The sequence below is a fragment of the Enoplosus armatus genome, chromosome 15 (genome assembly GCF_043641665.1).
Source record: "Enoplosus armatus isolate fEnoArm2 chromosome 15, fEnoArm2.hap1, whole genome shotgun sequence".
NCBI classification, from domain to species: Eukaryota; Metazoa; Chordata; class Actinopteri; order Centrarchiformes; family Enoplosidae; genus Enoplosus; species Enoplosus armatus.
Window position 1 is genome coordinate 8,491,579 of NC_092194.1, and position 17,245 is coordinate 8,508,823.

At 47.5% G+C, this 17,245-nt stretch overlaps 1 protein-coding gene across 1 annotated transcript in view; it reads left to right on the top strand.

Annotated features, from left to right (window-relative positions):
• The first annotated feature begins 2,942 nt into the window (after positions 1-2,942).
• The window catches only part of crim1 (cysteine rich transmembrane BMP regulator 1 (chordin-like)), a 28,482-nt gene continuing 14,179 nt past the window's right edge, over positions 2,943-17,245 (top strand). The window contains exons 1-4 of the mRNA XM_070920817.1: positions 2,943-3,240; positions 7,242-7,403; positions 7,670-7,843; positions 14,860-15,102. Of these exons, the coding sequence (XP_070776918.1) occupies positions 2,943-3,240; positions 7,242-7,403; positions 7,670-7,843; positions 14,860-15,102 (877 nt within the window). The remainder of the gene's footprint in view (positions 3,241-7,241; positions 7,404-7,669; positions 7,844-14,859; positions 15,103-17,245) is intronic.

A 17,245-nucleotide genomic window follows, 5' to 3' on the forward strand; every position in this document is an offset into this window, starting at 1 on the left:
TACCCCATTATCACCCCCCCATTCCTCACCACCACCCCCACCCCTTGGCCCCCCACCCCATGGCTCAATCCAGCACCATGCGCTCACAGATCAGCTTAAGCAAGGGTGATAACCAGCACTGTACACTGGTGAAAAATCCCCAAGCACATCCTGGGGGCTTGTAATCAGGTGTGCCACACGCTGTTCACTCGACATGCACTCAACACTCCATATCACACTCCACATTCGGCCCCGTGTCGCCCTCAGCCTTGACCTGCTGCTGCCAGTTAGTTCACTTCCAAACCATCATTCACACCCACCTACATCCCAGAGACACCTCCTCACCACCAGCCTGACGCCTCCACAGCAGTCGGGTGTAAATCAGCTGCCGGTGCAGTGGATGGACGAGAAGGAACAGGGGTGGATGACAGAGAGAGCTCCCACACCATGACCCCTCCATCTTATGGGGTCAGGGATGATTAGGCCCACCTGAAGCTGGTTCCACAAGCCTGGATCACAATAATCACACCAGGGACTTCAGTCTAGAAGACAGGGCGCCCCTATTGCTGTATTTTCCCAGAGATCTGTGACTCATCATTAGCACACACACACTACTGTTATTCAGGGCAGGGCAAAACACCCCTCACTGGCCCACCTTTTCCCCCTGCTTGCTCCATTCAGAGACTCACATGTGAAGTTACCCACAACCAGGCACATGGCCTGGCAGATTGTGATCTGGTTTTAATGAGCATGGCACTCAACAACTCTAATTAGCTTTGTTCGGGCCTAATTTGGCACTGATTTGAAATTAAAAACAAGGCAAAAATGATGGATAGTGTCACTGCGGTGTTTGATGTCAGACTTAACAATAGGGAAGTTTTCCAAATGCCAAATTCATGCAACATTTGACACAGGGCATATGCTCAGAGTGAAGTCTAATGAGGGTGTATTCTAGTTTGGTCCCAGTCATTGAATTGTTGATTGCTGCCCCTGTTGCCTTCTGAGAGAAAAAATGCCCCCTTTATGATGCCCTAGAGCATTTATACATCTAATTACTAGTATAGATAGATAGAAAGAGAACACGAAGGTGCTGTGGTGACCTTTCGGTTGGTCAAAAACAAACTGGTCCACGATAGCAGGCTGAGGGGCCTCTGAGAGTAGCCAGCTGGCCCCATTTGAAAGCCCATCGCCCAGGCAAATAGGTCAGTGCCGCTGGGCCACAATCTCTGCAAGTGAATGGAAACAGAGGCTCTCCGAGGTCCTGGTCTGATCTGTCGTCAACCAGCAGTGGGTGTCCGGCCAGCGGTCAGCGGGTCGGCCCCATTTGACAAGAGCTTTAAGGAGGGGATGGAGCGAGGGAGGGTGGGTGAATGGAGAGCCGGAGGACAAGAGCCGAGTTGTGTTGCAAGGGCTGATTATGCGTGCTGCGGGGCTGCTTTCCTGGATGTTGTGTTTGTGTTGGAGCCGGTGGCTCCAGGCAGATGTTGCAAATGAAGGAGGTGCTGTTGTGTGTTGACATTGTGGAGGAAATCGACCCGGATGACATCTGATTGGTGTGTGACAGTGAAACATTTTAAGTAAATATTGGACCATCCTCACATGTTTGATATGTGATATCTATTATTGTATCAATTACTTTCCAGTTGCCGACAGCCAGCTTCATGTAAAGCAGAGTTAAGTGTTTCCATCACACTTCTGAAGACTAAATGACACTGTGGGGGGAAAATCTGCTGGCTTTGCTCTTGCCTTGCTCGTGCAGCAGACAACAATGTTTGTTAAAAAGTGTTGCATTCTGTAGGTGGCACTGACACAATCAGCCTCCAGCTGTGCCCACTGCCCACACACACACACACACACACATCCATCAGCCAGTGTAAGCACACAAACACGGCTTCAGCAAACATCGGCTGACCTTTTGCCTTTCCAAAGCCACCTGCATACACAACCGGACACCTACAAACACATGTAAGCACGCGCTCATCCGCACACAAAAGGTAAAGCTGTGGAATGATATATGGCCTTGATATTGCCTGATATGTTTGATTACGGGGCTTTGACAGACTTTATGGCCGTGTTGTTGAACAGAGATAGAACAATTAGAGGGTTGGTGACAAGAGCCCTGCTGTAAATGCCCTCTGTGATAATGAGGGAGGGAGAGCATGGACTATATAATGTCCTGTAGTTTATGTAGTATTCTGATGTGATTGCCATGATTTTATATACTTTTAGAAGGCAAATTATAGCCTAACCACCTTTAATGGTGTATAGAATTGATTTATATTTACAAGATATAATAATATGACCTATATATTCATCCTTTTCTATCAGTAAAGTAGCCTATAGCTGATTTTTGCATTTAAACATTTTTTTGCGCTACTAATATCAAATAGCAGTTAAAGACACATAACTGCATCGATTGGCAGAATATGAAGCAGAAAAAGCAACTCAAGATGCATCATTGCGCAACTCAGACTTGCAGAGCGGGGATAAATCAGTTGAAATCCTCCCTCCCTTGGCTCCCTGTGACTGGTCGGTGGCTGTGTCAGTCAGGGGGAGGGGTGCACCGCTAATTTCTATATGCCTGTATGTCAATTGTAGAGTCAGATTGCGTTCTCGTGCGTGGCTGTCAGCAGCGGCAGCGAGCCTCGGTGGGACTCGGTTCTGGGATTTCTACATAACCACACGAGACGTGAGTCTACCTGCGTACGTTGAACCTTTGGATATTTCTGCCACTTACAACGCACACTTCAGTCTCGTGGTGCTTTGGCTTTTGAAGTGAGCTGCTGTGTAATAAACAGAAGCCCTGAGGGAAGACTCGCCGCACAAACTTTGAAGAAGACTTCGCAACTTTTGGAGTCTCGTGTACATCGCAGTGAGTTCATGTGGGTAACCATCTGACAGAAGGCGACCATTTCTCTGGGAAACTTGCAGAAGGCTTTTTTTTTTTTTTTTTTTTTTTAAACATGTTCAGCAAGTGCTCCGTTGTGTTGTTGAATGTCCTTTTTGTGGTGCGGGCGCTCTCGGCTCACGAGTGCACGCCGTGTAATCTCCGGATTTGTGCCGTCAAAGCGCCGCACGGCTGCGAGGGTGGCCGGACCCTGGTCAGGGATCCGTGTGGATGCTGTGACCAGTGTGCCCGGCTGGAGTGGGAGCCCTGCGGCGGACAGGACTGGGCGCACGGCTACTGCGCCCTGGGGCTGACCTGCGCCTCTTTCAACACCACAGGAGCTGCCACAATCCCTGAAACTGGAGTGTGTAAAGGTGGGTAGCTGTCATTTTTATGAAATCATAGAACTTGTGGCAGCATTTAGAGATGAAATGTGCTGTTTTTGAGTTGTTCAACAGTGCAATAAAAGAATTGTAGGTGTCAATTCTTTTGGTAGGCAGCCACCCCCTCACTTGAAGTGGCTTGAGGGCATCACCATTCAAATGTCAGAGACTGCAGTGACTGTGTCAGTGTTTACCTTGTCTCTGGCTGCCTGGAGCAGCTCCCCAGGTTCTGAGGGGCTCTTGACTGCCAGGAGAGGAGTCATGTTCAGCTGCTCTTTCTTCTCCTCAAAGCTTCATTCACTCTCAGCTCCGAAGCATGACAATAAGTTTGGCGGCTGTGATTTGGCACTGGGTTACACTTCAGCTTCAGTAGGTTCTGTTCTCTTTGCTTCACAACTCAAAGAGACATTTATAAAGAGGGCAGTGAATTGAGATAACACCAAAATGACTGCTTGAATCTGTGTGAGGGCAAACTTGTGGATTACCCATGGCGTGAGCAACAATGATGATTGTGTTTATAAACTTGGAATGGACAAGTTTGTAATTTAATTTAATAAATAAGCTGCCCTCTGTATTGTTTACCCCATGGGCTTCAGTGTGTGTAATGGTTTGACAGCACGATTGCAAAAGTCCCCAGCAGATATTCCTTCGCAATCTTGTGAATCCACAGTGCTGCACTGTTCTGTTCCTGCCAAGCAGAGCTGGCCTGTTTATCCTGTGGATGTGCTCATTTTATGCACAATTTGAGCAACTTTCTGGACTTCAAAGAAATGTGTAGGGTGTCAGGTTCCTCACAGCAAATGAAGTAAGTAGCAATGGCTGCCCCCTGAGGAACAAATAACTGCTGGGAGGACCCCCCAGCCCCTTCACCTGCACTGTGTCCAACATGTTTTCCGGATGATTGAAAGGGACTGACAGGACTGTATGAGAGAGTAAGCAGCTCTCAGTGGGTGTCTGGATCCCCTGACCCTGCCCTCCCATCATCCCCCTGTGGGGTGGTCCAAGTCAGGGCTCCACGAGGCTTTTCCAGGGGTCTCAACCCCCAGGCCATCCCAGGAGACGCTGCTGCTGATTGTGCCTCATGCACAGGTTAGGCTGGCGCCTGGAGGACATCTCCTCTGCAAATTAACAGCTTTGGAACGAGTGGGAGACCTAATGGCTCCTCTGATTGAGTTGGGCCTCTGGTCCTGTGGCTCCAGGGGCCTCAGAGCACGCTGCTGACCCCAAATCAGACACTCGTACACGCACAATCTCAATATCCCAGGGGGTCTTGGTGGGGGTAAATCAACACCTCCCAGTATGTTTTCAGGGGCCACGGTAGGCAGGCTGCTGCAGGCTGATCCCAGATTTCCCCCCTCAAGCTGCAAGGGTCTTAAAGTGATTAGACTCGCAATCAGGAGTAAGGGGTAAATGTTTCCGCTTTCTGATCCCCTGCTTTTCTGCTCACACTTTTGATTTTCTGGGTGGTCAAAATCTGTTAGTGTGGAGACGACAACAACTTTTCAACACAGGTGACATGTTGCATATTAAATGAGAGGTGTACATTGATCTGTTCTTGCTGATAGGATTGGAAAACGTGTTGGAATAGTAATCAATTATAACCATTTTAGGGCTCCTGCTGCTGCAGTTGTCTTTGAACTTTGTGTGTTTTCCAGACCTAGAAATGGTGTGTGAGATATCGGTGTCTAAAAAGAACTGGAAATGTGCTGGTTGTAGCTTTCCAAAAACAATAGTTATTCTCATGAAGGGATTTGGCATTTAAATACTGAAGCTGACAGAAATATCTAAAAATGTCTTAAAATCAAATGTTGCAGCTTCAGGTGGCAGGTTGAGTCTGTCAGGCGTCTTGTGAGTATACAGGTACCTGCTCTGGGGAAAAGTCGTCTGGCACCTTATCATATTTGCTGCACTGATCAGTCAGTCAGATGAAATCATTCAGTCTTTGCAGTGATTTGTTTTGATGTTCTCATTGTATTCTTGTGTCTGTCCTCCCACGCCAAGTTTACCCAAAGCTCCAGAGGCACTTAACATACCACGTAACTGAATGTCTGTCTTACAGGGACGCTATGTCCACTGCACTCCTTCACATGCCTTCTACTTCTCCCTTCCTCTGGTATTATCTAATGTTTCAAAGACTTCCTTTTTAGCTCGCTATCAGCCAGAGGGCCTCTAGAGGTCAGCTTTCCCATCCTGGCCCTGGATGCCAAGACAAGCAGTCTCAGTGGCTGAGAGAGGAATCCCCCTGGGATGAAGCCATAGACCTTGGCTAGAGTTGTACCAGGACAGATAATAGATAGCAAAGCCAGACCAGACCGGGGTCAAGCTAAAGGGGGCTCGGCTGAGGCAGACCCGCTTGGAACAAACTGGGCTGACTGGGGTCAAGGCAAAAATCAGTTAAGGACACAACATCTTTGCTAACAACCTTTCACTAATTGTTTTGACTTCTACCTCTTTTTCTACAGGCCAGATTTAGCACCCCACACAGACAGGCACCCCTGCCACCACCACCTCAAATGAAAATACCCTCCCAGGCACAGGAAAGCCTTGGGATGGAAAAATGTGGAGTTGGGGATCATTTTAAGGTGAAAGGAAATCACAGGGAAAGTTTTGGTGCAGTTTATTGAAAAGGCTGCTTGTGCTTTGCCAGTCTCACTGGCCGTCTGGGAGAGCTATTAACAGCGCGGGCTGGCTCAGGTTAAAGGTAGTATTACCTTCACCTCCTCCATTGGCCGGTGTTTACTGTAGTGTATGTGAGCATCATCCATCACTAAGGAGTCATCCACACAAACAACCTTAACTTAAGTGTTTGCAAAGATGCTTTCTTCTGCAGTCACATTGATTCACTTCAACAGTAAAATGTATTACTCTTAGATACTTTGATACTTGGCTTTTTCCCAGTGTTGAATATCTGTTTTGAATTAATACCGATCATCATATGTGTTTTATTATGATTTACAGCATTTAAAAGCAAAGCCATGGAATTCCATTTCTTTCCAATCACTTTGAGTCATCCCATTGTTGTTTCCTCGACCCCTAACTGAGAATGAAAAGGATTTTCATTTTAAAGGGCTTTATTTCAGGTATGATCGCTACGGTAGTCATGTAAATATACTATGAAGTGCTCGTGTTTATGTTGGATAGTTAAACCTTTTCACCTTTTACTCTGGTTCATTGTTCTGGTGTGTAGCTGTTTGGAGAAGAAAGCCAGAGTATTATGATAAGCTCCAATCACGCTTCCACACTGCTGGTTGAGGCATGGGAGCTAAATGCTTGGGAAGGGGTTACTCAGTGTTACAGTTTGCCTCATCCTGTTTACTCTGCTGCCACGTTTGTGTGCTTGGACAACTGTGAAGGAGGGTAATTTGGGGGTATATATGTGTGTGTATTCATGCATGCATGTGAAAGGAACACTATGGGTGATGTGTATGTTGGGGCCCTTTTTAATCCCTGGGTTGTTCAGCTCACATGGCACCAACGGGACACATCGCTCCATCTCACATTCCTTCCCTCCTATCATTCAAGTTGGGCTAAGCCTCAAGGTGCCATCTGAGGGAGTAAGGCTCACTTGGGTGAAGCAACAATACGTGGGTATGGTGCAAGTGGCCTTGGTACAGAAGAGGCGTTCCAGCAGCCAGCAGAGATGGAAACCTTGGGAGGGCCCCATGCTGTGGAACAAAAGCAAACAAATGGGCTCAATGGCTGAAGTAGCGTGGCACGACGAGGAGGGAGGAGGGATAGCAGCCCAGAAAATACACTGGTCACTTCAGTAACTGCGGTGCCAGGGCAATGTGTTGCAACAGAGGCTGTAAGCTGGCTAACCCTCCAGCACTTTTGGGAAACAAATCTTGGTTTCTGGCACATTTTGCTTTGTGATTACGCGTTATCTGTAACTCTGCCCAATGTCTGTTTATTCCCCAGTTTAAGGACAAACCAGTCCAAGCAAGAAGTTCATGTTCCCTAATGTCCCCTGTTCTCCCCACTGTCCTCCGCAGTGCTCCCCGACCATCTAGAGGCAGGCCTGGAGGACGAGCGCTGTCCCTTGATGACGGGCTGCGACAGAGCCGGAGGCCAGTGTGTGTGTGATGCCCGTCACTCCTGCTTGGGCTCTTTCACTTACCCAGACCAAGAAACCTGCATGAAGGCCAGCAAATCAGGTGAGCCCTCTCCCTCCATCACACATGTACGTTGAAACACACACACGGGCACAGAATCCGAGTCAGAGGGAATAATGCTGTCCATTGAGAGGAGCTAATCCATAACAGATGTGGCTCTGAGGTGACTAATGCTACTTACATATCATAGTGATGACACACATGCTAAGGCTTTGTCTAGCAGTTCCCCACTCACCCTTGAGTGGTGCCATTGTCTGTGACTCATTGATGACTGTGGTTTTGTGTGTGTGTCCACGGCTGGATTTCAGAGGGTCGCAGGCATGAGCACCGGGAAAGACACAGAGAGAAGTATGTGGGACCATCCAACCCAGCCTGCATGTTCTCTGGGTGTAACCTGACCGCCGAGGGCTGTGTGTGTGAGTCTCAGAGCTGCCACCATCACTTCGCCTACATCAACCGCAGCCAGTGCCAGGAAGCCGCAGGTAACCTTCAAATGACCTGCAACTGGAACTGACAACCACACGGCAGCCGACCGGTAGCTTTACTCGGCTCAAGTTATTTAGTGTTAAGATGTGGGGATTTATACCTGAGTCTGAAATAGATTCTGAGTCTGCAAAGTTACTTTTACAGCCCATGCTTCATATAAACATTGATATAAAGTGCGCTACAGCTTTGGCTGCTTATATTTTTGTAAAAATCACCTCTGAGTAGAACACAGAATTCCTTATGTCCCAGCTCATTATGTGTGAAAGGAAGCAGCGTATTGAAAACCAATGAAAACCTTGTGACTCTATATTTGGTCACCTTTAAGTTCAAATGCTTAGAATCAAGTGTGTGATTGTACAATTAGTGGGCCTGAATATTTACATGGGGTCACTTAGCATCTCAGTCTGATACTACATGTGAGGTAGCAGGCAGATAGCATAATGCACGACACTTCTCATGATATCCCGTGAGGAGGAGGAGGAGGAGGGAAAGAGAGAGCAAGACTGATGTCATGGAGTTGCAGAGAGTGATGATGGAAAGTGTTGGAGATCCTCGGGCACAGGACACAGTCCTTAAGGTGTAGATTTATAGAGTGTAAGATGAATGCTTGCCCTGTATGAGAGGTAAAAAAGAGACTCCCTGCAATGATGAGAGAGAATACAAGAATGTGTGTTTACCTCCACTCTTGGCAGTCTCCCTGATTGACACTTCTAAGTGAAAAACGTTATTGGCACAGATAGTTTCCTCATTTGGATTGTGAGGGTGTCTGGTAGATAGACAGGCATTAAGTGGCGGCTGCCTCCTGAGTGACATTTGCAAAATAGGACAGGGCTGCCACTGAGTGAACTCACTGAACCTCGGTGTATGTTGGGTAAACCGCATCGTTTCAAAGCCAGAAAACTGGAAGGAGAAAAAGAAGTTTTGGTGCTGTAGTGAACAGATTAAGTCCAAAGCATGTGACTGCGACTGCTTGTGTTTTTATCCACATGTTGCTCTCCTCTGATACTCAAGGTTCTCCCTCTCTTTGCGACTTGCTGACATTTCAGATGAAGAACGGCTCTTTAGATGAACGATACTGTGGCTGGCAACGTGCCATGGAAACATATTAGAGATTATTTAGTCTGCAAATAACAGAGAGGTTATTGCAGAACATTTACAGCTGAGTGGATGCTTGTCTTGAGCCATTTACTCAGTAAGTCCCACTGGATTTGTATTCATCAAACATATTATTTGGATGTATCATCTCTGAAGTCCAGTGTTACAATGAAAGACATACTGTTAGTCTTCTATGTTTTGTAACTCCCTCCTTTCAAAGCCTGAGCCCAACAGATGACAGTTTAAACTCACACCAGTGAAAACTGTAAACAACATTTTTCAGCAGCTTATGAGTTCTCACTGCGACATACACCCGCCCTTCTGATGGCCCCTCATTAAGTAAGAAACCAGGATGTGTGTGTCTGTTATGTCTGCAAGTGTGTGTGTGGAAAGATGCACACATGCGGCATGTCTGCATGTGTTTATATACCATCACGTGTGTGTGTGTGATGAGCCTATAAATGTGAGCATCTGAGCATGCGTGTCTGTGTTTGTGCATGTGTCTGCGTGTGATAATTATCTTGTTTGTGTAGATGTCTCGGCCGAGATTTTCCTTTTGTCTGTCATCAGCAAGAGCTTCCTCTGCGACCAGACCGGGACTCTGTAGTTAGGATCTTATTCGCCCAGTCCTGTTGGACTCCGTAGTGACTGCGTCCGTCAACCCCTCGTTGTCTTTAGACACAAGCAGTTATTAAGTATGTCAGCATGCCCTGGTAGTGTGTGACAACAAATGCTTTCCTGGCATGAAAGCTCCACTGATCGCACTTGTCTTCGCATGCATTGGGACATTGAAACAGACCTTGTGTTCCAACACCCCTTAGATTCTCTTCTAAGCTCACACATGGTAATGGTTTGGCCTCTCACTTTCTCTCGGACTCACTCAGCGGTCTTGTCAGTTCATCCCTCCGCTGTGACTCGCTGTGATCTGTTAAAACCCAACATCTTTTTCTGCCTCAACACGGTTGATGTCCAGTCACCTAATGCTGCCTCTTGTAGCTTCAGTGGAATCCTGCTCTCTGCTGGTGTACAGGATGCTGATGTAATTTGGCTGCAAACGTTCAATCAGGAGCAACATGGCGTGCCAGACGTATTACCCACATGTCAGGAAAAGAGGATGTGATAAGTGTAGCAGGGGGAGGGGGGAGCAGGCAGACACAGGAAGATAGGAAATCACAACTGAGGCCAACCGTTTTGTTGAGGTATTTTTGTCAAGTACAGGCCCAAGGGTCTTAGTAGGGTGGTGTTTGGTAATTTTACACTCCAGGATGGTTTACATATTTCATTCATGATAAGGCCTAAACTGCTATTTTAGAGGAATTCCCCTGCTGTTGCTCACTGACGGGAACAACCAACAGCAGTCTGCGCATTTTTTAAGTGTTTGGGTGATTCATACAACCAACATCACTTAGTAGTAGTTGAAAACCCAATGCTGAAGCAGTCAGGTGGCATACTTACTTGCTCTTGTGGACTGATAACGGGGGTAGAATAATAGAGTGAAAGTTCATGGCTGGTTCATCAGACAGGGAAGCAGTGCCCACGATGATGCCATGGCACAAACTGACCTTGCTCCCACAAATCTACTTGCCCACCTATGCCACCTCCGTCCTGCCTCTCTCTGCCCTTGTGAAAGGACTGTTAGTTCTGCTTGGCTGCAGCCTCTTTGTGGCAGAGCTATTACTGGCCGAGCCAGACCGCCGCTGGCTGGCAGGGGCGTGAGACGTCTCAGCGCTGTGTGTTTGTGTGTCGTCTGCGGAAGCTATGGCCCCTGTTGTACCCTGCTCACTGCAAGCTGCTCATTTCCCAGTGTGTGCGTATTTGTATGTGTGTGTGTGTGTGTAGGTGTGTGTGTAGTGATTTCAAAGAGGATAGAAAACTCCTTGTGTGGCGTCTGAGACAAAGAACTTCCCTTAAAGGCATGTTGGGATGGCTGTCAACCCACTCACTACTCATGGTCAGCCGCTAACCAAACCAACCAGCATTGGGCCAGCAGGAAAAGCCAAGACACACACAAATAAAGTCTTCGACCATTCCTGCATGTCCAGCTCTAACCCTCACTCCATTCACCGAATCTAGATCTGAAACCTCAGCTCATTGACTCAACCATAACTATTAACAAATCAAAGACACGCCGACTAGCAGCCTAGGCCAGTTCCTGTTGTTCCCAGGCACTTTTTCTCATCATCAGCAGTTCTTTTCCCTTTTCCCTGAAAGGGAACAGATCCACATGGCCAAAATTCATACATAACTCAACTGTCTCTTCCACAATTTATTCAACAGCTGTCTACACTCTAGGTCCCCCATAGACTTCTACATTTGCTACAGATGAGAGCTGAGTGACAGTACACGTGACAACTGTTCAGTTATGTTTTCCAGTGCTTTATGCACTGTACCCTGGAGCAGAGTATGTTCATCCTTTTCATATGCATTTTGTGCTGGATGCATAAGGATAGCCAGATATAAGTCCCTCACGCTCTCTGTAGTAGGCCATCTGACGGTAAGGAAAAAGGGTGTGTTTCAGTGGAATGCACTCATGCTATGTATACTTTCTATGCACACACAAACATGAAAGATCTATGTGCAAATGTGCACCTACATGTGGACACTCTCATTACCTCACCCAAACATGCTCCTCCACAGCTGCAGTGGTGTTACTTAGGACACTGAGATCACGTTTTTCATCTGCAAATATTTAGCCAAAGAGTGAGAGAGCAAGGCGTGCAGGCAGGCAGCAGATGAAGGCAGCTGCTTCATGCCTACACCCGGCAACCTCAAGCTTCTGACCGTGGTGTGAAGTTCCCAAAAAGTGTTTCTTCCTTTTGGGACCGGACCCCCTCCCAGACCTGCTCCGTGGTCCTCACACGTATATTCACACATGCTGATACACACAGTGAACAATGCTGACTTTCTCAGCTGGAACTGCTGGTGGGCACCGGGCCAGGCCCCCACAGCTTTACGTGAGAGACGGCCCTGATGTGTCCCTTTGCGGAGCAACTTTATAAAACCTGAGGACAGACCAGAAACCCACGGAGGGCAGCTGGACTGAGACAGCTTTGTTCTCCGCTGACTTGCTTCCAAAGTCAGTCGGTGAACAGAACTCACATTGTGCGCTTTTTCCATGAGTAAACTCAGGCTGTCAACACAGCCTCCTCTGCCTGGCCGAGCCGCTCTGGTTCGGGGAAAGACTGCGCTCCTTGTACCCAGGCTTGAAGAGAAGAAAAAACCCATTTAGATAGGAGGTGTTTTTCTTTCTTCAATGAGCTGCTGAGATGCCAAAAATATGCATTGTTAACAAAAGAGACCATTCTGTGGTAATGAAGCAATTTCCGTATCCCACCTCTTCCAGACCAGCGTCAGGTGTGTGTGTGTCTGTGTTGCTGCAGGTTGTGCATTGAGGTCAAAGGTTCTCCATTCTTTGCTATCTTACAGTCGCACAAGAGCACATGTTGCCTAATCTGCAGAGAGAATTTATCAAGCATACCAAATTAGGCTTTTTTGTGTTTGTGCAAGCTGGAGTATGGCCACCATTGTGATACGAAGATTGGTTCAGTGGTTGCTGACTCACTAATTACAGCCATTTATGCTCAGAGATAGAACACAAACAGCACAGGATAAAAACCATTTGCTGCTGACTTTTTCCATCCTCTCTGTCTGCCTATTGTGCTTATAAATGTGCCAGCTACAAAATTATATTAATTGGACCTGCAGGGGTTGGACCATTTCCACGGATGGATACAATTCTACTCATTTGAATGACAATGGTATGTCTGCCAGCTGCTTTTCCCAGCGCACTCTAACCCCAGCCATTATCACAACTGAAAGAGTAATCAGACTTCTCTGGGACACATACAATACACAGAAAGTGTTTTTCAGCGCAGAACGTTGTGCAGGATCGTCCCAGGGTATTTTCTATGGCTTTAAACAGTGTTGGGTTTTCATATGCAAAACCAGTCTTCAACTGAGCAGCAGCAGCCTGCACTAGACTTTACTGGAAGTAAAACATTCTCCAATCAGAGCTTCCAACTGAAGTTTATTTAACTCCAGCATAGGAATTAGGCCAAAAACCGTTAAAAGGGTTGTAGCCTTAATTCAGGGGTTTTCCCCTCATTTTCTATGACACTATTCAGCTACGGAGTTTATCAATGAGAGCTTTGTGGCGGCACTCACTGTTCCCAGGTTGCTTGGGTAAACAGTACAGTACAGATACCTCACACTCCTGCTCTATTTATCTGGAGCCAGAAAAATTCAACGTTTCCTTTATCCTCATTTTCATCTGTCAGAAATGTTACCCCCACCCACCAAAGTACAGCAGTCACAGTCTTGCAGCCTTTCTCCTCCATGTTTATTCTAGGTCAGGTAGACCTCAAACGGCTACTTAACGGCGATGCCAGCAGAGCATCAGGTCAGACCATAGAGTTCATCTTAAAGAGCTGGAATGGTGGAGAGTGTACAGTATGATTCAGAGGTCCGGCTCTGGAGTTGAGGACTGGCAGATCAGAGCAGAACCAGTGTCAGGGGATCAAAAGTCTGGAACCTGACTTGCTCACTGGTTCAGTTTCCCCATCTTGTTGCAAAACCCCAGAGGGATCCGCTTACAGGTCTTCAAATGTCAGGGATGAGGCACATCCTCTGAGAGACTTGTGTTGCGCCGCGGAGCCAGCACCAGTCTGGTAAGACCATCAACAAAACTCAGCTTCTGGAAACACGACCAAAACCCTAATTGCTGTTACACAACCTTAACTTGTATCATCCCCTCTCCTCAAAAACCATGTGTATGTAAAGATTGTCAAGTATTCCTAATAACGAAACCATAATCCACTTCATTTCACTTTCTTTTAAGGCAGCCATTTGTTGACACATTTTCTCAGGTGTACAATTACCAGATTTTCTTCATTCTCATCCATAATCTCTGTGCTAGTTAATGCTGCCTTTCCCCTCTTCCTGTCAAAGTGCTACAAAGTGTGTATTTACTGGGCTTTCAGCAGGGGATCTGGGAAATTACTTAGTGATTGACAATTATAGGACAGTCTTCTCTCCACAATCCCTCTCTTCTGCCTGCACTGTATACATTACAGTGACACTGAGAACCAAAATAAACACGTCCCTTTGGTTTGGGTAATCCAATCTTTGTAAGGTAGCTTCTGTTCTCATACAATGTCTGTACAGAGGGGCGCTCCACTTTTCTTTTCCTGAACAGGCTCCAAAATACACCCCTGAGCCCCTTTCCCAGATTTCCAGTACCCCTGCACCCCCCCACCCCCACCCCCCACCCCCTAACAAGGGGTATCGGAGCTATTATGTTGGCTCTGGCAAATGAATAGACAAACACATCCTGGTATGCTAAGTGAAGATTCTAAACTGGCAAGAAGGAAAGCTCTGTTGAAGGTTGGCTGGTATTAATGACTGGTTTTAGAGCGTGAGGGGCTATTTGGATTGTGGGTGGGATCAGAGGCCCGCAGACAGGATATGCAGAGGGCCTTGTCGTGTCTAGAGCGCCGCTCTCACTTCTCTGACAGGATGCTGTGAAGCTGTCACAGACTGAAGTGGGGATCTGATGACTGTGCACGGAGTTTGTGTTGGGTGACTGTGTGAACTCAGCTTTTAGGCCGTAACACGAGTAGCGCTGCTCTGAAGTGGCTCAACTGACACTACGAGGAGGCAGCCCTCGCATACACACATGCACACACACACACACACACACGTGCAAGCACCGAAAAAAACCTCCTCCTTCTTCCTCTAGGAGAACAGTGTGGGCACTGTCGGAGCCTAGAGCAAAGTGGTGTTACAGAATGTCTTCAGACGAAAAATTAAAAAGATGCCAAAGCTGTGTCTGTCCCTTTCACTGTTTTGTTTGCGTGTACTGAATGCTGCATACACACCTGTATCGTAACATGAACTTGCATCCATGTCTGTGTTTCAGAGGAGCTGAGGTGTGCTGGGGTGACGTGTCCCGCGCTGCAGGTGCCCTCCTGCCCTAAGGGTTCAGTCCTGACTAAGAGTTTCACGCCCCCTGCTGGCTGCTGCCCCTCCATACCGCCCCAGTGCACTTGCGACCTCCGTGCCTGCCACAAGCCCCAGTGCCCGAACGGACAGCGCGCCGTGCCACTCATACAGGCCAGCGGTCAGCCAGGAGACTGCTGTGATCTCTTTGAGTGCCAGAAAGGTGATTACACTGAACTGCACACTACACGATCCGTTTCGATTGGTCTCCCACTGGGGGTAGCAACGGCACAGTTGGTGTGAGATTCATCGCCTTTGAGGAAGCAATTATTTTCCTCAGAGTAAGGCTTTCCTCCCTGCTGACTAAATGTCCACAGATGAAAAGGAAAGTTGCTGATTGGATAATTACTGTTGGGCTGTTTATCAGGCTGGGCCAATGCCTCCCAGGGTTAACACCATGGTTCAAAGGCATTTTTTCAGGGGTGTATCCACAAATGTTTCTATTGCCTGGAGGGATATTGGGATACTGAAGCTGGTCTGAAGTACACTCATGCACCATTTTCACACCTGGTGAGAAAGAGACAGAGGAAATGCAGGGAAAGAGAAGCGAGAGAGAGAGAGAGAGAGAGCAGATGTTGATCACATAGCCTCTCTGACGTGGCCCAGAGGCAGCCAGGAGAGTCAGGAAGGCAGGGAGGGGACCTGTGGTATTGGTCTGTTTACTCTGCGCTCCAAACAAATATTCGCTGTTTTACCAACAGAACAAATTCCCATTCTGGCCCCTCCACATGCATAAATGAGTGCCGTGTCCCGGAATTAATGGACTTAACGAGCCCAGTGACCAGAAAAGTGCTTAGGCTACGAATTTGCTCAACAGAAGTGCAGTGTCAAAGGGTTCCTGTCTGGTCACACGTCCAAAGGGAAAAGGTTCAACAGTTCATTGATGGGAATGCTTTTTATGTCCTCCAGTCTGCCAGTGGGGAGGGTAATCGAGTCCGGCAGGCCGGCGGGGGCTGAATGGCAGCCGTGGGGGCCATGGGATCAGTGTTTTGATAACAAGTGTCTGCTGCTCTTTGGGCCTGGGGCTTGATGCCTTTTGTGCTGCCCCTACCGTCCGTTAGGCCTGCATGACTGCGCGCCGTGTCAGAAAGCTCCACAGACAGGGACATGGACAAGGACACACACTGGGGCCCCCTAGTCACCTCCCCAGTCCTGCAGAGGCCCCCAAAGCACTGGCTACAATACTGTATCGTATACACATGAAGTCTAACTTGCTTTCGAATACCATACCTATTCTCTAATGGAACACACTTTAGCACGGCCCCCCATTGTCTCTGCGTGTCAGGCTTGGACTGATTAACTTGTTTCCATTGCCCACTTGGCTGAGGGCTGATATTTAGTCAGGGTCAGTGTGTGCAGTGACAATAAATCCCACCTGTGTGTTTTGGCCTCCATCGACGATAGACTCTTTCCACTGTTGGCTGGAGAGTGGCTGCAACTGGGTGGCAGACCAAACCTGGCAACACCGTCCTGACCTGATGTCATCTGATGTTACAGATGATCTGGTTTGATCCTGTTTAGCTGTGGTCTGCTGTTTATCAACAATTTAGCTGGCACATATTCTGCATATGTCCCCTGTAGTCAGCCCTGGAAGCAGAGTGGGTTCAAGACTGCACATGTTCTTTTGGAGATTTACGCCGGCGTTAAGCAATAAAGGCTGAGATCACCGCACTAATGGTTCTCAGGGTGCTCAGCTTGAGTTTGTTATAAACACGCCAGAAGTTGACAAGTTGTTGTGTTAGTGACATGAGTTAAACTCATTGTCATTTGATATTCTGAGCTGATCAAAAGTATCGTTGTAAAGTCGATTGTAATAAATCCCATCATTATTCTTCTCTGGGAAAAGCCACGTTTTCCTCTGTGGTTTAGCTTTATTCGCCTGTAAACCACAAGAAGCGCCAGTATGACAGTCCATTATGAATGATTTAGACAGGCTTAGGGTCAATATTTTATGGCCCATCCATCCTCACCTCAATTTAGAGAAGACTGAACATCACAAAGCATGACTGGAATTTAGACTCTGTGCCGCAAGTTGTTTTAGGGATTACCATTAACAAACACTGCGGAAATCACATGTGAGCATCCCCTCATGTGACTTCCTATTGCTTCTGTGAGCGTTAAAAAACGTTGCCGTGCCTTTTGATTTCGGCCAGCTAAAGTACTTATTGCATTTTCTCTGCTTGGTTTTGCTGCACGCAAAGCAGGACGGCAGGAATACTGAGAGAGAGAGAGAGAGAGAGGGCAGAAAGACTGGAGCAGAAAGACGGCAAGGAGGAGAATAAAAGATCAACAACTCAGTTGGCCCA